This window comes from Pteropus vampyrus, unplaced genomic scaffold (genome assembly GCF_000151845.1).
Source record: "Pteropus vampyrus isolate Shadow unplaced genomic scaffold, Pvam_2.0 Scaffold14, whole genome shotgun sequence".
NCBI classification, from domain to species: Eukaryota; Metazoa; Chordata; class Mammalia; order Chiroptera; family Pteropodidae; genus Pteropus; species Pteropus vampyrus.
The window spans coordinates 2,366,237-2,387,636 of NW_011888795.1; the positions used below are offsets into that span (position 1 = coordinate 2,366,237).

Below are 21,400 nucleotides of genomic sequence, written 5' to 3' on the forward strand. Positions count from 1 at the left end.
AATAATTTGGAGATTTGTCAAAAGATTCTATCCTTTTTTATAAGGACATTTAGAATGCAACTGATAAATCCACACAATGAGTTGCTATCATCATTGTTTTAAGGAAAATGACTCAAGGATAGTGTTTGGTTAAATGAATTTCCTGAAGAATATTCAAGACCACTAATAAAAATTTTATACCTTCTTGTACCTTGGAAATAAAAAAATGTACCATGGTAGAAAACTAATTTTGAAAAAAACAATCATAGAAAAACCTGGATAATTGTTTTTCTTTAATCCAGGTATTCAGCAAAAATATGTAATTTGAACCTATTACATACCAGTAGGGAAAACAAATAATATAAAAAGTTGTACACGTCAAAATCCTTGCCTCCAAAGTTATTATCTAGAAAGAGGGATAGAATCTAAATTTGCCATTGAAGTCATTGAGACCCAGATGCAAGAGTTCAAGAATGATTCGGTGAAGCACACTAACGAGGAACAAGCAGCAGGACTTGGAGAATCATTCCATGTGAGAGCAGAGTATGGAAAGAGGAAGAATCAAAGATGTTTGTGAGATTGTAAAACTATGACTTAGCAAAAGAGTGGTACCATAAAGAAATAGGAAAGTCAGGAAGAAGTTTAGAGATAAAAATATTGACATGGATTTTAGATGTTACATTGGAGGAGCTAGTGGGATGTCCAGGTTGGACTGAACAGCTCGCACTTGGGAAATACAGAACAAGAGCCCAGGACAGAGGGAAGATGAAGGCAGACATTACTTATATATCACTTTAGAGGTGTTAGTTAATAAGAGTGGAGCTGAGATCATCCATAAAGAGAAACGAGAGGTCCCATCTTGTTATACTGATTTCTATCTTTCACTGCCAGCTCTAAAAAGATCATGAAGAATATTTTGTAGATTTTATAACGGCATCATTTCTCATTCACCTTTATTCTTCCAGAACTGCTTACCTCTACCCTCACACTCAGCATCCCAAATATCCTCAACTTATCTAGTGACCAGAGCACATCATGCTTTTTCTCTCACTTTGTCCAAGAACACTTTCCTCTCCTCCTTGTTTTGGTTGGACTTACTCTCCCTTCAAAATGTCATTTATTAATTGTCCGGAAAATCTCCCCTGATCCTCAGTTTGGGTTAGATTTTCGGATTATCCGGTACTATCAACATACTCAATCTATTATACTTTAAATATTTACTGCTTTAATTATCAATTAATTAATTACTAACCTGGCTCCCTAGGCTTTATGAGGGCGAGATTTCTGTCTGTCTGGTTCATTGTTATATTCCCAGCACCTAGGGCAGTGTCTGGAACAGAATAAGCACTTAAAAAATATTTATTGAATGAATGGATCAATGGGTAGATAACTGAGTGAATGACAGGCAAATAACAATAAATATACACATGCCTTATTGCTCCTTCATTGTCTAGAGTCTTGCTGGGCTTAAAGAACACTAGCGGGAAAATTAAGCGACAACTCTTTTTGCTAATTTTTTTGCTAATTTTTTGTTTTAAAAATTATAACAGCAAACTATGTAGGTCATGTGTGGAAAAGATAGGCAGATCTTAAGTAAATATTTGAAATACAATCAAGTGTACCACACCTTGCCTCACCAGCATCCCTAAGAACTGTCATCTCACTCAAAGGATGGGCATTAAGAGTGGAATAGCTGCGGTTTGTATATTTTCTTGAAAATGGCAAGCACCAGCTCTTAATAACTACCTGAGTTCACACATAATCAACAAAATGCAACCTTTTTTTAGGAGAAAGTATACCTGTTACAAAGACGCCATTGCCCCATACGGATACAACCATGCCGTGGAAATCCCACAGCTCTGAGGACTATCGGAAACATGTCCTTTTCTGCGGAACTGAAGTGATCCAGGTCAAGCCCTCTGGGCAGGGGCCAGTAAAAGCAGTTGTTTTGCAAACAGGTTAGTCAATTCCACTTTTGTAAATTTAGCCCATGACTGGAGGTGGGGAATTTGGATTAGGGAAATTTTATTTAGGATTATGGAGTTGGCCACATTCTGGTACTAACAGCCACACTAGTTTCCAATCAGACCCTTGTTATTCTAAGTTGCTACCATTCCCAACTGAATGGTTCATTGTTAAAACGCTGGTAGATGATGAAGCAAATACAGGGATAAAGGACACTTCTTCAAAAGCAAAACTAAGTTTCTTATTTTTCCTTGTGTCCATAGGCTTCTTTTCTTTTCTTTTCTACATCCCCTCTAACTAATTACCAAGAAAGTAGTTTCAACCACTACTACTTGAAAACAACTTTTTTTCAAAGAGTTGCTTGCTGGGCTGTTAGGTCACTAAATACCCCTACCTGGGATCCCCACAGACACTTCAAAGTTAAGGAATCTAAAAGTGAACTCATCCTCCTCTATGGCCTCTTTCTGTTGACAACATAACCATCTGACTAGTGTCTTCACATCATCCTAACTTCTAACTTTCTCCCATACCAAATAGGGCTCCACATCCTATCAACTATATAAATACCTCATAAGTTCCTGTCACCCTTTCCTTTATCCTCATGATTTGTGTTTTCTTCAGGCTTTCATCATTTCCTGTGTAAACTATTACAGTAGAAATATTCTTTTGACTGTTCCCTTTCAATTTTCACCCCAAATACCCTTTCTTTATTTTATTCAACCTTTCTCTAAGCTATTTCTCAATCTGTCAGTAAATCACATTCATAAAACATAGTTTGAAGCAGTTTACACACATCATGCTCAAAAACTTTTCAAGATGACCAATATTAGTCCCAATCTTTCACATGATGTTATATGGCCGACACCTTCTGTGATCTGTCCCAGCTCTTGTATTCACCCATGGCTTGTGTTTCACCACCCCACATATTCACAGATCTAAAACACATCTTGCAGTTTGATATCTCTCTGCTTTACTTTAGTCTATGATCCAGTTGTTCTACCTGATTTTTTTCAAATTAAAAAATCAAGTTTTGTTTTATGTTTAAAGGAGTCAGAAGGCAAGAGAACATCTCAGCCTACTGATAAGCAGAAGCTAATGGGTAGAGATGAGGGAAACAGCCTAGTCTGAACTTATAAAATATTAGGGCAACAGTTTAGAGGAAACTGTTCCTTTTCTCCAAAACCTGCAAAGCTATGTTTGAAGAGATCAGGTGCTCATCGAGCAGTAGGATTAAGACATGTTTTATACTTACAGTACTGACTCGTATCAAGAATATATTGTAGTCAATTTTTTTTTTTGCCAGTAACTTAGATATTAATGAGGAACTACTAAGTGCAACGCATTGAGGGAGGGCTAAAGAAAAAAAAAAACTCAAGGTGCTCCTTGCTTTTAAAGAATATTATGGTCTGGTGCATGAGACAGCTGGATTTATAGCTAACTAAAACACAGAGCAGTGATAGCTGTCCTATGACCAAGTGTTACGGGAACTCCAAAGAATGGGAAAATTATTTTAGATATGAAGTATAAGAGTAGAATTCTAGGAATGTTTATTTGATGAGGCATTTCGAGGCCTGAAAGGATGGGAAGTATTTACCCAATCATATCAGAGAGATGGAAAGACTGCTAATTGTGTCTTCAAAACACAAAGCGAAGGTGCCCAAGGGCTTCCTGGGACCAGTGAACAGTTAAAAGATAAGTCTGGCAAGGAAGGGGTAGATCACATTGAATTGGACCTCAAATGCCATGCCTAGAAATTTGAACTTTATACTAAAAGTCAGGGTCTCTGGAAGGACATGACCAGTGGTATATATATATTTAAGAAATTGCTTGCCTTGTGCTTGTCTTGTCTCTTAATTTTCTATTATTTTCAATACATTTTTGCACTTTCAAGTCTTCTCTCAGCAGCTCAGCTTCTCTGGTCTCAGCATTCCTCAGCTCCTTAGTCCTCTTTTTCTCAAGCCCACATGTGAGTGGGGAGCTGCAATGTGGGCCTCTGAAGCACTGACACCCAGAGCAAGAGAAACTGAGCAGGGCTAAGTGAACACCTTCATTGCCCACGGCAACTTATAAGAACAATAAATATCAATACACTATAAGGTCACAGCAATGTTGTTTTTATTCTGTATTCAAATGATTCTCTTAATCAAGGCTTAATTCAATACAAACCATTTTCGGTTTGGAGAAAAAAATGTATGAAAATACCTTATTCCACTTATGATTATCTTCATGTAGGTTACAATACAGCCAAAGGGGACTTGGTGAGATCCATCCTCTACCCCCGGCCTCTGAACTTCAAACTATACAGTGATGCCTTCAAGTTCATAGTGTTCCTGGGCTGCCTTGGAGTTGTGGGTTTTTTCTATGCCCTTGGTATATATATAAACCATGGAGTAAGTACTAGGGGTAAGATTTTTTTAATAGAATTGTTTTCTCAAGGAGCTTGACTTAACACACAAGGATTGATAAGTTTACCTCTTAGTCTCATCATTCTGTGAATCAATGCTGTCCCATAGAACTTGTTTAGATGATGGTAATATTCTATACGGTATCTACACTGCCTAGTTTGGTAGCCTTTAACCATATGTACTTATTGAGCACGTGAAGTGCGGCTAGTATAACTGAGGAAATAAATTTTCAATTCTACTTTATTTTAATTAGTTATTTTTGAGTAATTATTTAATTAATTTAAATTTAAATAGCCATGTGTGGTTAGTGAAAATTGTATTGGATGGTGCAGCTATAAAGGGTTGCAAAGTTCACTGCTTCTTTCACCACTGGAATAGGAATGAGAGGTTACTGCATGTGTGGCATTGGTGATACATGTTTTTTAAGCATGATAGGATATGACCAAATACATGTTTTTTAAGCATGATAGGATATGAGGATTTGGTTAATCAAATCAGAGAGCAGGGAGGGCATACTAATTTGAACAAACAAACACAAGGAAGAAATGCACATGAGTCTTCTGAAACCAGCAAGCAATTAAGATGTTAAATCTAGCAAGGTAGAGAGAGATCAGATTGAAGGAGATCTTGAATGCCACACCTAGAAGTTTAGATTATTTGAAAGTGTTGACATTTTTGAGTGTGTACATTGTTCAAGACATACCCAACACACCATTTAGTCAATGAGTTGCCCTGTGTTTTGTTAAGTTCTGAAATAAAATTAAATATCTACTTTTACAGAGCGGCCGGATGCATGAATCTCCACCTCCTTTTAAGCTTCAGGGTATCTGGTTTCATTTAGATGTCTCTATTAATAGTTGTGATGGCTGGAGAGGGGAGGGTTGTCACAGCTGACCTCTGAGGTCCTTTCTGGTCCTGAGGGTCTGATTGTGTTATGAACTGCGCAGTCTCTTCTGTGAGACGTGCTGGGCTCTTAGTAGTATAGGCTCATAGGGAAGAAGAAAAAAAAGTGTGAATGAAAGGATCCAAACATACGTATGAAACTGGAAACTGGGTGTGGGTGGCCTGATTACAATGCCCCAACTGGTAGAATCAGTACATTCTATGTGTGTGTTGGGGGTGCAGAAGGGTGAATGTTGGTGGGCAAAGACACAGTCACATAAATTTCTAGGCAATGTTCATGCTCGCACTTGAGCTCCAAGAAGTCACTTCAATCTGAAATAAATCCGCAGGGAGCAAATTGAGGGCAGGCAAAGACAGAGGAGGCTAAGACATACTGGTACCAATATAATGGACCCTGGAAAGAGCTAGGCAGACTGTCAAAGCCAGTGGGAATGGAATTCGAGGTGGTGTATTTGATGCCAGTTGCATCTGGAGAGCAGAAAAACAAGAAGAACCCCCTCTCCTGTGCACCAGGAAGCCTTGGAAGTGACTGGGAAGGAAGGTTTCCTGGGCAGAACTCAACATCCAATATGCACCAAAGCAGCAGTGTTAATCACAGATCCCATCTTCTTGTGGGTCAAAAACTGTGACCTGTCGGTTGCCTCTGTCTGCACTGGCTCAAGATTAGACAGAGTCCGAGTCCTCAGAGTCAAAACTCTTCTGTGGCTATGGATGGGAAAAATAGGGAATGATATATTTTGCAATAAACTGAGATTGGACCAAAGATGTACTAAACTTGAATCTGTTTCCAGTAATCAAAAGAGGATTTTATGGCCAAAATTAAAGTCGGTTTCATAAAAATTTAGGCAACGTTTAGAAGGTAGAGCCATTGATACCTAGAGCACGTGAAAAAAATAAAAGAAGCTGCCCTGTGATTTTTTTCTTGGCCCTACCTTTATCGGCTCTGTGAACTTCTTCAGAATCACCTGGGATCTTGACTCTGTGAGAACTGACTTGATAGCATAAAACACTGGTCACACATTTGTGCCCTGGAGTCAGACAGACTAGAGTTCAAATATCACTATTTAACTAGCATGTGGCTTGGGGAAGTTTTTAATTTGTTTAAGCCTTGGTTTCCTTATCTGCTAAGTGGAGAAAACATGAGTATTTATATCATAACGTTGTTGTGGGGAGTAACTAAATGATGAATGTACCCTAACACAGCGACTGCCCCAGAGCATGTGTCCAATGAGAGCAAGCTATTTTTATTATTGGCTTCCCTATAGCGGATAATATATGCTGAGATCTTGGCAGAATCTTGGTTATAGTTTTTATCAAGTTGTCACTCATTCGGTATGCCTGCTGAGCACCTCCTCTGTGTCAAAAACTGTGCGAGGCTCTCTATCTAGAGATAAAGAAGATGAATTCAAAGATGACTTTAAACATGAAGAAGTCACATCTGCTGTGCTCAAGGAGTTTGGAGGCTAGAGGTATATAATCCAAGAGTCAAGCCACTGTGTGAAATGTTACAACTCAAGACTAATCCCAGTGCCTTGGGAGTCCAGAGGGCATGTGGATGGACAGAGAAGGGGTGGGCACTCTGGGTGGAAGGCATGCTGAGTGGAGGGAAACAGTCAGGAAGGGACATGGTGGGCAAGGAATAGGAATCAGAGTCTCCTTTGTTCTGCAGTGGGAGACACTTTGTTCATTCCTTAGCGACAGCCGAGAGAATATTCAGCCCCATTAAGAGAGCTAACTCACTATGAATATTCTGAGCTTCTGGAGCTCCCGTGGTGTCGCAAGAGCTAGTGCCAGGAAGGGTGCCAGCCTGCTCTGCTGGGCTAACCTGTATGTCTCTCTCCTCCCCAGACTTCTCCAAAAGACACTGCAACCATGGCCCTGATCCTCTTCACTGTGACTGTCCCTCCTGTGCTGCCAGCTGCCTTGACCATAGGCATCGTGTATGCACAAAAGAGGCTGATGAAAAAGAAAATCTTCTGTATTTCCCCACAGAGAATCAATATGTGCGGACAAATAAACCTCGTGTGCTTTGACAAAGTAAGATCTAAACTTCCCAGGTTGGAGGTTAATGATTTTGAGGCACAGCACAGCCAGGAGGGGCCTCAGGGAATATCCGGTCCAGTGCCCTCATTTTACAGATGAGAACGCTGAGGCCAGAGAAGGACACATAGTGAGCTAGTGTGAGATCTCATTCTAGAAGCCTGCTTTACTGAGTCCTAAGGAACTGGGTTAGCCATCATATCATGAATTTCTTCTCTGTAAAATTTAATATTTTTTGTTCCTGTTTTGAGCATCAAAACAATCTCTTATTGTAATAATTTCTGTGACTAACTGGCTTTTTTGGGCAAAAATTATGAGGAAGAATACTTCAGTTGCCTGAAGTGCTTTATCTTGAGCTTAAATAAACATATTTTTTCTCCCCCTCTGGTTCATTTAAGGAACGAGAGGGAGTGGGCAATGGCCCGTGTTTATGCACTATGGCCCTTCTTTTCTCCTTTGCTCCCCAGACTATCAGGACTCAGGACTAGGGAAGGTTGTCTCTGTGCTTAGGGCCCTGGAAAGTTGGCAGAGGAGGAATATGTTCAGATGGGAAAGACCGCTTGTTGCAAGCAAGAAAAGCGGCTACCAAAGAAACACTCTTGAACGCATTTGTGTCTTTCCACAATGCCAGGTTTATTGAGTGAAACCTTCTCAGATAAACCAATCAGATACCCACGCAGGTAAACACACAATGCATAGAGAGGAAGGTACAGTGGCTTATGCGACAGAGCAGAGGGATGAAAGTTCTTAGTGTCTCCCAACTGAGCTGTGTTGACTGGCGGTGCAGGGAGCTGCATATCAGTTCCAAGCCGGTGGCTATGCTGGGTCAGAAGGTCAGAGTCTTCAGCTCTAGTGCAGTCATCCGTGATGCCATCAGGTCAGGCTTGAGCATCGTCTGTCTAAGGTGTTCAGCTTATAGGTACCTTACAAAGTGGGATCCTCATGCTTATCTGCTCCTGCAGATGGGGGCTGATGTCTGTAGTTTTGGGTGGTCTGGTTATGCCCTAAGGGTGTTCCCCTTATGTGCAAGTTGACATTACTGTCATGGCTCTCACAGAATCCACTTTGTAAAATCTCAAAAGCCCTCGTTTCTTTATGCTCTGTACACTGCTGCTGTGAGACAGGTCCTGAGACCCCTTCCTTCTTCTATGGGGGGCCTGGTGAGACTTCAGTGTCAGCTGTCAGCTGGTCAGATCATGCACGCAGCCAGGCAGGCCAGTATGACTGCTGTAAAGCAATGAGCCTGGTTTATTCTCTCTAAGTCTTCAGTTCATTCACATTGGAATAATCGATAAAGGCTTTGCCACTTTTTGATTAACCCACATTCGCAGAGAGCCCCATTAATGAGATGTTTCCAGCTCTTGAGAAGTTCATGGTCAAGCTGAGGAAGCAGATAAATGGAAGTGTAGACAATGATAATGCAATGAGATGCGTGCTTAATAGAGGTATGAACAAGGCATCGAGATGCAGCTACTGCCACAGGTGGGAGGTCACCTTTGAACTGTGGCTTTGATTGTTAGACAGAATGGGCCCCAGGCTCAGCTGAACAGCTCAGAAGCATAGGGATGTGAGGGCCTGCAGCATGTGGGGATCAGGTTCAGTCGGGGCATGGCTGGGATATGGACTGTTTGTTAGAGAATGTAGCTGGAGAGGAGGAGCCCAATTGCTTAGGGCCTGACATGCCAAGCTAAGGAGTGGGGCCTTGTCATGAAGGAGCATGGGAGCCCTTTTGATTTTTTAAGAAAGACCAGTGACTTTTTTATAGGTGTGTTTTAGTTATTTCATCTGGAGGAATTGGTGAGAAGGGACAAAATTTAGACAGGACTGAAGAAGGAGGCTATCTGGAAGCAACTGAAGAGCTTGTCATTGTCCTAGACGATAGAGGCAAGAATGGAGAGTAAAGGACAAGCTGGAGAGACACCATGAGCAGACTTGACAAGTCTTAGTCCTCAAGTAGAAGTGGCACATCTTTTAGATTATTTCAGTTCTATTCTTGCCACCAGTGAGGAACCAGTAGGTTAACTTAACAGCAGCTTCCTTTCAGATTCAGGGCCAGATATCAGCCCTTTGGAATTTTTCTGACTTACCCAGCAGCCTCATTAGTGTCTAGAATATAAGAGAAGATTTAGAAAATATAGGCTGTTTCTAAAACTAATTTTTCAGAGAGTGTTTTTATTACTTCCCATATAAAGCTTTCCTCCCCATCCTCATGTGCTCCTTTGCTAGTCTGTGTTAGGGACCGGCCCTCAGCATGCTTGGCCAAACGCCAGAAGGCATGATGGGAATGTTATCCCAATCAAGAGCGCAAAGAACTCTTGATTGAGAATGAGCAAAATGAGAACTCTAATCTTGAATTTGATGCTAAGTTTTTGTCTGAATTTTTTAAGATAAGGAAGTTGAGCTACAATCGTTTCTAAGTTTCTTTCTAACTTTCACATTATAAAGCTCTACAAGCAAAATGTTGGAATAAAGCAATATACAATTGGATTTCCATCTAGTGTTATTTCAATTTAGAAGATATCCACCACTGGGCTTCTGAGTATATTTGTTTCCATATATATTTCTCGTTGATGTTGATTTGTTATAAGTTCTCTAAAACAATTCAATTCAGACCAAGCCTGGGCTAGTATTTATGCTAACAAGTTTTCTTTATTTATTTTATTCTCTTTAGAACCTCAACTATAATTTAGTTTTCTGTTTATGGTCAGTTTTATCGTATAAGGGTCACTTTCATGTAGAGAAATAACATGGTTCTATTTCTGTTTTGCTGCGGTATCTTCTCTGTTTTCATGTTCAAAATATTGATGTTTAAAAACGTAAGCTAATCACCAGGAAACCATCTCAGTTTGGATTAAGTCGCTAACTCTATTTGAAATGGAACAACTCAATGGGATTTGGAAACACACAGGTTGGAGTCCTTACAAAATGCAGGAGGAAAGTGAAAGGAGTAGGATTTTTTTGTTGTTGTTCTTCAAAGAATATCTCACACAGGCATGTTAGCTCTCTATGAAGTCCAAATAAATAAAACAAAGATTTCTTAATTCTTCAGGAAATCAGTATGGCCTTTGTCCTTTTACATGCTTTGTCAAATTCATTTAACATTTGTGGTCTCGCGGAAGACCCCAGACAGTTGGATTCTGGTTCTTTCTCTCCATCCTACAGGGCATTCTGCCATGAGGCTGATTCATGAAAATGTCTCTGCCCTGTTTACTCAGTTGTAAGAATTGAAAGCATCGTTGGAGGGATTGGAGTTCTGGTAACACACACCTCTAGGTCCTTTTCACTGCTGACGAAATGAATTTCAGCTCAGCGAATATGACAAATATTTGTTTGCTAAAAGCACGTTAGAAGGTACAAGACAGTTCAAGCCTAAAACTGGCTAATCACATGGAAATAAGGATACATACCCCTGGTGGGGAGGTACGGATTACACCCAGAGAAGATGGAGAGCTGTAAACCCCGGGGAGGGAGAGATCTGCTTACATTTAAGGCCTTGATAGGTGGTTACAAAGGAGTTCTTAAGTGATTGGCAAGTGAGGTCATTTTGATTGACACTTGGCTGCTACATAACTCTGCCTAGTGTGCATGTGCTTACCCAGAATTCAGTGCTATAATTAGATTCATGAACTTTCAGGCGTAAACATAATATTATAATGAGGCTTAAACTGTAGGCAAATTAGGGTAGTACCTACTGCGCAGGTGTCTGTAGCCGGATTAGGCCAGCTAAGACTATGACCCTCCGTCCTTTGTCTCTGGGGATGCAGGAAGGATTCTCTAACTACCAATAGGATGTTCTTTGGGCTATCTCTGGACTAGTCCCCTATTCTTTCATTTGCCCTGTCGCTCATGTCTGACCAGCTACCTAACATGTGAGCCCTTCACTGTAAAGCACTATGTTAATGTTATGTGCTGTAATGACAGAAGATGTCATTTGATAGAAAACTAGAAAATTCAATGTCTTATACAGAAATGACCTTTAAAAAGTAGTGTCAGAGACCTGAGTGTCAGTGTTGATATTTCGCAACACTTGGTAACGTTCTGCTCTGGCTTGACAGTGCTGACCCAGTTGTAGCCAATTCTTTACTCTGAGTGGATGTTAAGCAGGCCGAAAGCTGTTAGCCTACCTAGCAAAGACAGTGGAGTCTGTAATTAATGATCAACTGAGAAACAATGAGCAAATTAAAAGTTCTATGATATTACTCAGTTCTATTTTGCTTTCTCTGTTAGATTATCTAACAAATAACCCCACAATATAGCAAATCAAATCTCCCCATCATTTTCCTCTTGATCTAACAACAAAACCCATTTATGGATTTTAATTAGTATTTATTTAGCACTTTGTTGCTCTTTTTTTCGTCTCAAAGCTCTTTATCAAACTTTCATTATCAATCTGGACAGTCACCGTGTTATCCATATTTTAGAAAATAGTGTGAACTAGATGCTGGCTGTGAACTAAATAGTCTTAAAAAGGAAGAAAAAAATTCTGAGTTCTGCTCTAGAAAGACACCAAGTGCCAACTGAAACTCAAAGCTGGTTCTTGTTCGATATCCACTCACTGAACTTCTCTCATTTAACAAGTTGCAATCTAACAAACGAAAACAAAACACTTACATTTTATTGTAATGGCTAGTAACTAGAATTATCTAATTATCAACATGGTCTTTTGGGAATCACTTGCCCTTCTCTGATTTAAAATTTGATGCTTATAAAGAAGGGCTTTGAACAACTAGATCTACCTTATTTTCTTGGGATCTTAGGTTTTGTGTAAATCATAATGTAATTAAAAACTCTAAATCTTATGCTAATTCTAATTTTTTTCCCCAGACTGGCACTCTTACAGAAGATGGGCTGGACCTCTGGGGGACTGTCCCTACTGCTGACAACTGGTAGGCACCTTAGTGAAGAATGAATGCATGATTGGTGAGGCTGCCTTGGTGCTACTCAAATCCATCCTTCCATAGTTGAGGGATAATGTCGTGTGCAATAATTGGCTGGAGCCAGCTCTCAATTATTCTTTTTTTTTTTAATTAAATGAGTTCTAATTTCAGAATCAGAGAGGAAAAGTAGGCCTTCGAACTCCACGTGAAAAATGGAATAGAATGAGGTGGATGATTAAGGAGCTGAATGAATAAAACAGAGAAACAAAGAGTGAAAGAAATCAAGACTGTGCTTAATTAAAAACTGCAAAGACCTCCTAGGTGGCTAGTGTGGTGGGGAATCCAGAAAGGAAGAGCTCCATCTCTTCCCTTAAATTTCACACTCTGATGGGGTAAAAGGGTGCAAATGCACTCACCTTCAATGTAAAACACAGGCTGTGAAAAGGGTTATCATTAAGGCACAGAAGAGAGAGGTAGAAATAATAATGAGTACTTGAGATAATATACAGTCTTGAATTTTTACAATAACATAGTGAATAAAGGTAGAAAATAATGTTGAAAATAAATGGATCTAGGAAACCTATCTGGATGAGGTAGCATTTGAGATAGCTTTTGAGGAGTGTATGGCTAGAATCTTTACAGACATGGGCTGAAAGCTGGCACTAGTCGGGGGAGAAGGCAATCACAGAGATGTTATCCCAGAACAGAGCTAAAGGGAGGGAGTGCTCCTTCCCAGAGAGTGCCCCTGAGCTCCTGGCTCCCTTCGTTTCCAGGCTGAGACCGGCCTTCTCAGTCTGAGCGGAGAGGCCTCAGCTCCTAAGCTCTGGGTACTCCACCTTGGCTCCCAACAGTGGCTGAGGCTGCTGTCATTGAAGGAGTCGCACTGGGTACCCCTAAGATGATGGTAGGTTCAGGCGCAGCACTGGGACAGAGTCACGACAGATGACAGGCAGTGCAATGTTGCAGCAGTTCCCTGGTCTGGGCGTCAACAAACTACCAGGGCTCTAGCTCTACTCATGTGACTCTGCTCCTGGCTGCTCAGATGCAAAGGCCAGGCCTTTGTCCAGCAGGCAAGGCTTCTATTGGTCTGAGCCATGAGAAGCAAAAAAGATATTTGCACATGCCCCTCCTCTCTCTCCCTCGCCAACAGTACTATTCAGCTCTCAGATTAGAGGAGAGGAAGGAAACCAAGCCAGTGTACTATCAAAGAGGAAAACGGACGAGATGCTGGACGTCCATGCCAAGGGTTTCAGGAAATAGGGGCAAAGGCCAAAGGGCTGAGTAGAGAGAAGTACTTTAGAGTCTATGCCTGCTTATACTTGAAGGAAAAAGGAACCACCAGGCAGGTTTCCTTCTCATTCCCGTTACCTCATTGGCCTAGAGACATCTTGCCTTGAGGTGTGCGTCTTTCTAGAGCCAGCTCTGCCAAGTTTGCAGGTATCAGCACTGAGCCTTCCCACAATGTGCTTTCCTGCAATACTGCCACCATGTGGGCTGGTTGCAAGTAACCCCTGACAAAAGTCGTGATTCTATCGAAGTCCTCTGAAATTACATGTATTCATTGACCAGTGGCTAATTTCTTTTTGTTGAGAAGGAAATTCACATTCATCTCAAAGAAGAGTTTTATGAAGAGCAGTCTGCAGATAGATTACTCCGGTTAGAAAATGAGGAAACCAAGTTAGCTAGGGTTCAAGGGCAGGACAATACCCAAACAAATATAGAAATATCATGAAGTTTAATGTGACTTGGAAAAACTGTGCATAAAAGACCCTAGTAGGAATAGAATCTATAAGATAACATAGAACTGGAGCAGACAGGGCCTTGAATACCAGGCTCAGGAATTAGGACTTTAGCATAGAGGGCATGAGGAGTTATTGAAGGTTTTCAGCATAAGGGTTAGGTATTGAAACTTTGTTAGTAAGATTTAAGGGACACGGTGTGCAAAATGATTTTGTTGAAGACCTTAGCTTACTAATCATCTTCTCTACCAGTTTTCAGGAAGTCCACAGCTTTGCCCTGGGCAAGCCTTTGCCATGGGGCCCACTGTGTGCCGCAATGGCCAGCTGCCACTCTCTGATCCTTCTGGATGGGACCATCCAGGGAGATCCACTGGACCTCAAAATGTTTGAGGGCACTGCCTGGGTAAGGTGATAGTTTTTTGCTTCACCTGAATGAGGAAAACTTGAAGAAATCTTTCCTAGGAATGATAAAGCTTTTCTAAGTTTGGTTAAAGTCCAGTGAAGATCCATAATAATGTGTGAATGAAAGTCTGAATTTCCTAACCTCCACTCCAAATAACTCTATTAGTGAGTGCAACAGCAAATAGGGTTCCATAGTCAAATGAATTTGAAAACTGCTGTTTAAACCAAATTAAATAGATTTCTCATCTGCAAGGTTTCTTCAGTATACTGTGGTACATTGTGAATATTCAAGAGGAACTATGTTATGCAGCATTTACCAAACCTATTTGACCACAGAAACCTTACTGACAGGTCAAAACATGTTTCAGAGAAAACAAATATTCTTCAAAACACCATCAGAGAAACAATAGACTGAAGCAGTACTGTCCATCATAGTAGCCATTAACTACTTGTGGCTAATGGACATTTGAAATGTGGCAACTGAGGAACTAAATTTTTATTTTATTTACTTTAATTAAGTAAAGTAAAGTATTTAAGTTTGAATAGCTATAAGTGGCTGGAAGCTACTGTATCAGGCAGCATAGGTACAGATACCAAACTGGAAGATTCTAGGTCCAACTGGTTCAATTTTCTGAGATAAGTGTGAATGACAGTTGAAGGTTATAAACTCATCCTAGCAACTATCAAGACATGGCGGGAAGACCTCTCAACTCCACCACTCTCTAGTTGTGTGACTCCAAATCCAGAACAAGACATCGAGTCTGTCCCTTATCTGTGCATTTGGCTTAACACCGCCCCACTCACGGCATGTGGTGAGAGTTGAAACTATGAGCTAATAGGGCTGTACATATTGTAAAGTGTCCCAAATGGAGGGTATTCATTCATTAATTAATTAGTCAGCTAATTACATTCTGCTGCCCTCCAAAAAAAAGTTCTAAAGCTACTGAAAATAATATATCAAGTACAGTATATTATTTTAAACAGAGTTATAAAGGAATGGAAGCAAATGATGGTAGGGACTTAAAATACAGCTTACAAAAAGGCTAAAGATGTATAGTGGGAAAATTTTGGCTTTCTAGAGGCCAAAGTAGTAAATGAGGACTGGTAAACAGAAAAACTTCCGATATCAGTAAGTAAAAATTAGAGCATTTGTTGTTTAGAAATTTTTGACCGCAAGACAAGACAGTACTCACATTCCCGGATTTTAATGAAGAATCAGTGTAAGTACAAGCAACGTCCTTATCAGCATCGCTAGAGTTGACATGATAATGAGTTGTGCAGGGTCATTATTACTATGCGTGACTTTGATCCTGGTTCTAACAGTGCTCCCTTCTCCATCAGAGGAGGGCTGATATATCTGTACAAATGACAGACAAGTTAAAGTCTTGGGTGGGAACATAAATGGTTTCGGCTCTGTAAACTGTTTTTAAGAACAGTTATATCCACCCCAAACAAAGCATAAAAGTGCAAGTTTATTATTCATTGAGTTTAAAGTTGAGTGAGAAGCAGCCTTGAGTTAAACACCTTTGGATAGTTAGAAACCTCTCACTAAACATAAAGGAGAGGGAAAATGTCCTTATAGAGTGTAAGAATTTTAGCACAAAAAAGATATTAGAATATTTTTCAGAAGAAACTGAGATTTGGAGAAATGAAATGATGTCCCCAAGGTTAAAGAAATAAGTGACAATGGAGGCCAATGTTGTCTCCTTTTTTCTGACCTCTCCTATTTATTAATCTGCTTTTCTCATATATTATATTAATATCAGTTTCTCAGACGGTATAACTTATATACTGTTGTAATACTCGAAGAACACAAACCATTTTTAAATATGCTTTCTAATTTACTAGCAGCTAACTTGCTAACTCTCTAGCTAACCAATTATGCTAGTAGCATAGATTTAGCATAAGAAATAGTTCTACATTTACCTCAAGACCCAACCCTAACTCATCTGAAAGCTAATGTGCTCAGCTGTATTGGCGAGTAGATCTCCACTTGAACCCTCCTCCAATTACTAGATATACCTTGGCTTGTAGCTGGCACTTCTTCCATTATTTACTACTTAAAATGCAGTCACAATATTCCGGCTTTTTGACATTCTATAATGAGGTCCTTTAATGTAAATCAACACGACAGAAATTTGACAATGACGATATTAAGATAATTGGCCTAGAAGAAAAAGTATGGGAAAAGGGCTTTGAAAAGATTAAAGTGCTATGCAAATGAGAGAAATTTCTTTTTTATTATTTTTCTCTAAGGAATCTTATGAATGTTCTCATTTTAAAACAGATAATGGAAGATTGCAATGTAGACAACGGCGAATTTGGGATGTCATTCTCAAACATAATAATAAAACCAGGACCGAAAGCCAGTTGGGTATGATTTGCATCTTGAAATCACAGAGCTCTTTCCCCTCAAAACTGGTGAAATGCCCCTTACTTTCACATATTTTTATGTTCCTATTATTTTGCCTTATCTCAATAGTGTCCATAGTTTGTTTGTTCATTTCTTCATTCTCGAATTTATCCATTAAGTTATTCAACACTCACTGAACACCTATGTATGCTAGAGCACTGTGCCAGGTGCTAAGAAATACAGTGATTTCAAAGCTAGAAATGTTGCATTCTTTGTTGGAGAAGCACATGAGCTGGTAGAAAAATCAACAGAGGTGCAAATACATGTAATACAATGTGCCAAGTGTTATAATAAAGGCTGAAGAGAGAGCCTCAGGAGTACAGAGGTGAGAGTGAGTGCTGTTTCCAGGGGAGAGAAGCACCACAAAGGAGGCGACCTGTGAGCTTGGCCTGGAAGATGATTAGGATTTCTCCAAACAGCCAAGTAGAAGGGCTTTGCAGAAAACTTCATGAGGGAATCACCTTAGATGCAGCCAGAAAAATATCAATGTTCTCATATGTATACTACTTCATGATGTCCCTGGGCTTACTGCAGAGAAAACCCTATTTGTGGGTGTGCATTCTCTAAATCTCACTTAAAAGCTTCTTAAGTGCCCCTTTCTTGGTCCACTCGTAGAGTCCCGTGGAAGCCATCACCATCTTGCGCCAGTTTCCATTTTCCTCGAGTCTGCAGAGGATGTCTGTGGTTGCTCAGCTGGCAGGGGAGGATCACTTCCATGTTTACATGAAGGGTGCCCCAGAGATGTTGGCCAAGTTCTGCAGATCTGAAACAGGTAGTAACTGACACATTTCTCTTTCAGTAGGTAAAGTTATTTTAAAAGCCCAAACACATCCAGCAAACAAGTCTAAATCAATGAGCAAGGAGATGATTGCTTTTTCCGTGGGTGGCAAGTGGGACCAATAGATTTGAAAAGACAGAGGGGATAATTTCAAGTCAGAGAGGCAGAGAGTAAATATCCCACTGTGGTTCAGCCAGAAAAGCCTAACCACAATGGGGTATCAGGGAAGGAGATGTGAAGCGATCATCAGGAGGCAGGATAGGAAGCTACACAGGGCTCAGAGAACCAAGGTGGGTGAGAATGAGAAGCATTCAGAAGAAGGAACCAAAGAGACAGGTCAGGACACTAGATTAATTTTTCAGACAGGATGCTCTGTCACCTCCAAAGAGTTAGCACCACTTAAGGAGCCTCAGAAATATCGAGAAAAGAAGAATGTAGAAAATATAAACCTTTCAGAAAAAAAAGTGATTAGAGTAAATTAGATGGTATTAGAGCAAGGTAATTGGTCATCTTCACAACAATTTCATCTTTCTGGGCCAGATTGTGAGCTGATTGATATTGTTTCTTGATCTTATGAATATATGCACTCTGTATGCAGCAGTAGCCCAGATTTATAAGAATATTGTTGCATTCAAATGAGTTAATTTGGATAAAATTAGCCTTTTTCTTCTTATTTTCATCTATATTCTTCTTATGATTGCTGATATCCATCAAATTGTGCACAGAATTTTTGATTTGGCAAATGATTGCTTTAACTTCTCTCTCTACTTGGAGTCTTTTGTACCTTAGAAGCGCCCTTTTTCTGACCTTGATCTTCTTCACAGCTCCCATTAACTCTATCCTTCACAGACTGATGAACTATTTTTGGTTTTTGTTTGTTTGTTTGTTTTTCCCAGCCACACAGATTACGAGTGTCTTATTGAAATTTTAACTGGTAATCATTGTTCCTGCTCTCTCGATAAAGGTTTGGGCCTATCACTTGACACTTTTCATTCTTCCAGTAGCCCTTCTAATTATTCTTTCTAATTATTCTTATGATTCTAAACACTGATCCTTGATATGTGATAATATCTTCAGTGAAACCTCTGACCTTCATACTTAAGAAATGAGAGCTAGGAGTTTCTTAGAAATTAGATCCCCATCTCCAACATTATCTTTGAATTACAGAAAGTCTGAGCTGAATGGGTACATAGAAATCCATAGTCCCCTCCTTTTATGGGGAATAAAACTGAGATGCAGAAGAAAGACTTAACATGCTGAAAGTCAGAGAGCTAGTTGGCAGTAGAGGAGACTAGAACTCAGGTGTTTTGCTATGTAAGCCATCACACTTCCAATTATTCTGTGCTTCCTTCTAATACCTTTATAGGCATACTATAAAGATTTTATAAATATACTAACATTAGTTATCATCGTCACATCAAAATACACAACAGTTGGCATTGTGTTGTCCATTATCTAAAGTGGGGATTAGAAAAATTTTTTGCAAAGAGCCAGATAATAAATAATTTAGGCTCTGCAGGCCAAGTGGTATCTATTTCGGCTGCTCAACCTTGCCATTGTAGCCCCAATGCAGCCATAGACAATAAGCAAATAGGTGCGACTGTGTTCCAATAAAACTTTATTTACAAAAACAAGCAACGGGCCAGATTTGGCCTGTAGTTTGTTAACCCATGGTCTAGAGGATCGGCTGTTTTCCTCATTTCATCCAGGTAGACATAGTCCTGAGATCTGTCCTTACCGAACCTGGCCAGTGTATTTGACATCCAGTTGAGGACCAGAACATCTTTAGCATTCATTTCTGTCAGAGTAATAAAAAAATACTCATGAAGTTGTTTGTAACCTTTAACTGAAGCTGAAGTTTTCTAGTAAAGTATTTTTAATAGAGTGAGTTAAAATAAGTATAGTGCCTGCATCTCAGAGTTTTGCTTAGAAGTTGTGCAACCTTCAGTGTGACCTTACATTTAACTCTCTTTTCTCCTGGCAGTGCCCAAGAATTTCCCACAAGAGCTGAGGAATTACACAATGCAAGGCTTCCGTGTCATTGCCCTTGCTCATAAAACCTTGAAAATAAAGAAGCTTTCAGAAGTAGAAAGTTTATCCAGGTAAGAAACTCAAAAATTGGCACTAGAGCAGGCTCTGTGTGCATGAAGTGAAGGAGCCCTGGAGATGGGTGGATAGACAGCTCAAATCACTGGGAAGACTCTTAGAGATGAAGAATCTATCTCATCCAGTCCCCTAATTCAGAGATGGGAAACTGTAAGCCACTCTGGGAAGGACTTGATCAGGTCACCATGCGGGTAAGGGGCAGAACAAGGATGGCAGTTGATATCTCCTGACACCCAGATGCCAGTGAGTTATCTCTGCCTTGAGTTCCATCATCTCACCAAAAGATGACCAACTTCCTTCAACCTCACGACATTCTGTGGCTGACTGACTTGGGTGACCTACCTACAAAGGGGTTGAGGGAAGGAGACAGTTGGCACTTTGAAAGTCATCTAGAATCCTTTGGACTTGGCTTCTTTCAGAGCTCAATAATATATATCTCTCTCATATCTGGAGAAGACTGAATACAAACTGTACCTATATGAAATAAAATTCAGTATTCTTAATTACATTAAAAGAATGACGTCCTCATTAAAAAATAATTTGTAGATTATTTTTTCTTTTAATATTTCTGTTTTTAAAAGTTGTTTTTTGAATTGTCTATGACAAAGTCGAGAAATATTGTGAAAATTGAATAACAAATCATCTATGCATTACTTATCTTTGATTTTGTGCTACTGATAGTCATTTATGCAAAATTAGCTCCTCTGCATAAGATATGAATATTCTTGGTTCAACACTGTTATGTACAACCTAAGTCCACCTACTCTAATATAATCAGTAATTATTGTCCTTTTCTTCCACTGTGTCTATTTTTCCTATCTATAAAATGTAGGACTGGAAGGCTCTCTAAAGAGCCTTTCATCCACGACATTTTAATCTTCTATATAGAATCAAAAAGCTCAATTTGAAATATATGAATGGCCCTCTCAGATTTAACATTCATGGTGTTAGTTGTTCTTGAGCAAGCATAAAGACCTATTGCACATAGGATTTTATAATTTTTCAAGACATAAATTTTAATAACAAATGTTAAGGTCACGTGTGAAGAAAAAATGTATGTAACTTGACATGGAGTGTAGCCACCACTCAGCTGCCACATACAAATGCAGCTGTGATGTTCTCATTTAAAAGCCACTAGTGAGATAGATGTTATTATAAATATAACAAAATAAGAAAATGAGGATAAACGTGTTAGATTTACTGGAGATTACAGATGGAAACTGAAATGGATGGCTCCGTATTCAACTATTACTATAGTATCTTGTATGCTGTATGTAGTTAATAAATATCTAATCAATTAAGATTATTACAAGATCAAAGAAGGTCTTGGAAATTAAAAATAGGTTAATAATTAATAAAAAAATTTAAAATCAAAAGAATAGTTGAAAGATAAGCACATTGTTTTTAAAAAGTGGAGGTGAGAACCAGAAGGAGCAGCTAAAAGATATAGGAGCTGCTGCCTCTGGGAAGGAGAAAGGGACTTGGTTTCATGATAAGCTTTTGGGTTCTGTTTGATTTATTAAACATGTGCATATATTACATTGATGGAACTTAAATTTTAAAAAGAAGAAATAAATCCAACTCTTGAGACTATATAAATAGCTTTAATATTGACATTTTCCTGAATCCAAAGAGAGACGGTGGAGTCAGAGTTAACATTTCTGGGCCTTCTCATTATGGAGAACCGCTTGAAAAAGGAAACCAAACCAGTCTTGAAGGAACTAAGTGAGGCCCGCATCAGGACTGTAATGATTACCGGTACGTGTTTCTGGAGGCCTGACGAGTTGAACGTA

The 21,400-nt window shown here is 39.6% G+C and overlaps 1 protein-coding gene across 1 annotated transcript in view; it reads left to right on the top strand.

The window, feature by feature from the left end:
• ATP13A5 (ATPase 13A5) overlaps nucleotides 1-21,400 on the top strand; it is a 109,531-nt gene that overhangs the window by 54,287 nt on the left and 33,844 nt on the right. The window contains exons 10-18 of the mRNA XM_011383325.1: nucleotides 1,767-1,937; nucleotides 4,177-4,334; nucleotides 7,101-7,289; nucleotides 12,117-12,178; nucleotides 14,161-14,311; nucleotides 16,598-16,684; nucleotides 17,339-17,495; nucleotides 19,486-19,603; nucleotides 21,241-21,365. Of these exons, the coding sequence (XP_011381627.1) occupies nucleotides 1,767-1,937; nucleotides 4,177-4,334; nucleotides 7,101-7,289; nucleotides 12,117-12,178; nucleotides 14,161-14,311; nucleotides 16,598-16,684; nucleotides 17,339-17,495; nucleotides 19,486-19,603; nucleotides 21,241-21,365 (1,218 nt within the window). The remainder of the gene's footprint in view (nucleotides 1-1,766; nucleotides 1,938-4,176; nucleotides 4,335-7,100; nucleotides 7,290-12,116; nucleotides 12,179-14,160; nucleotides 14,312-16,597; nucleotides 16,685-17,338; nucleotides 17,496-19,485; nucleotides 19,604-21,240; nucleotides 21,366-21,400) is intronic.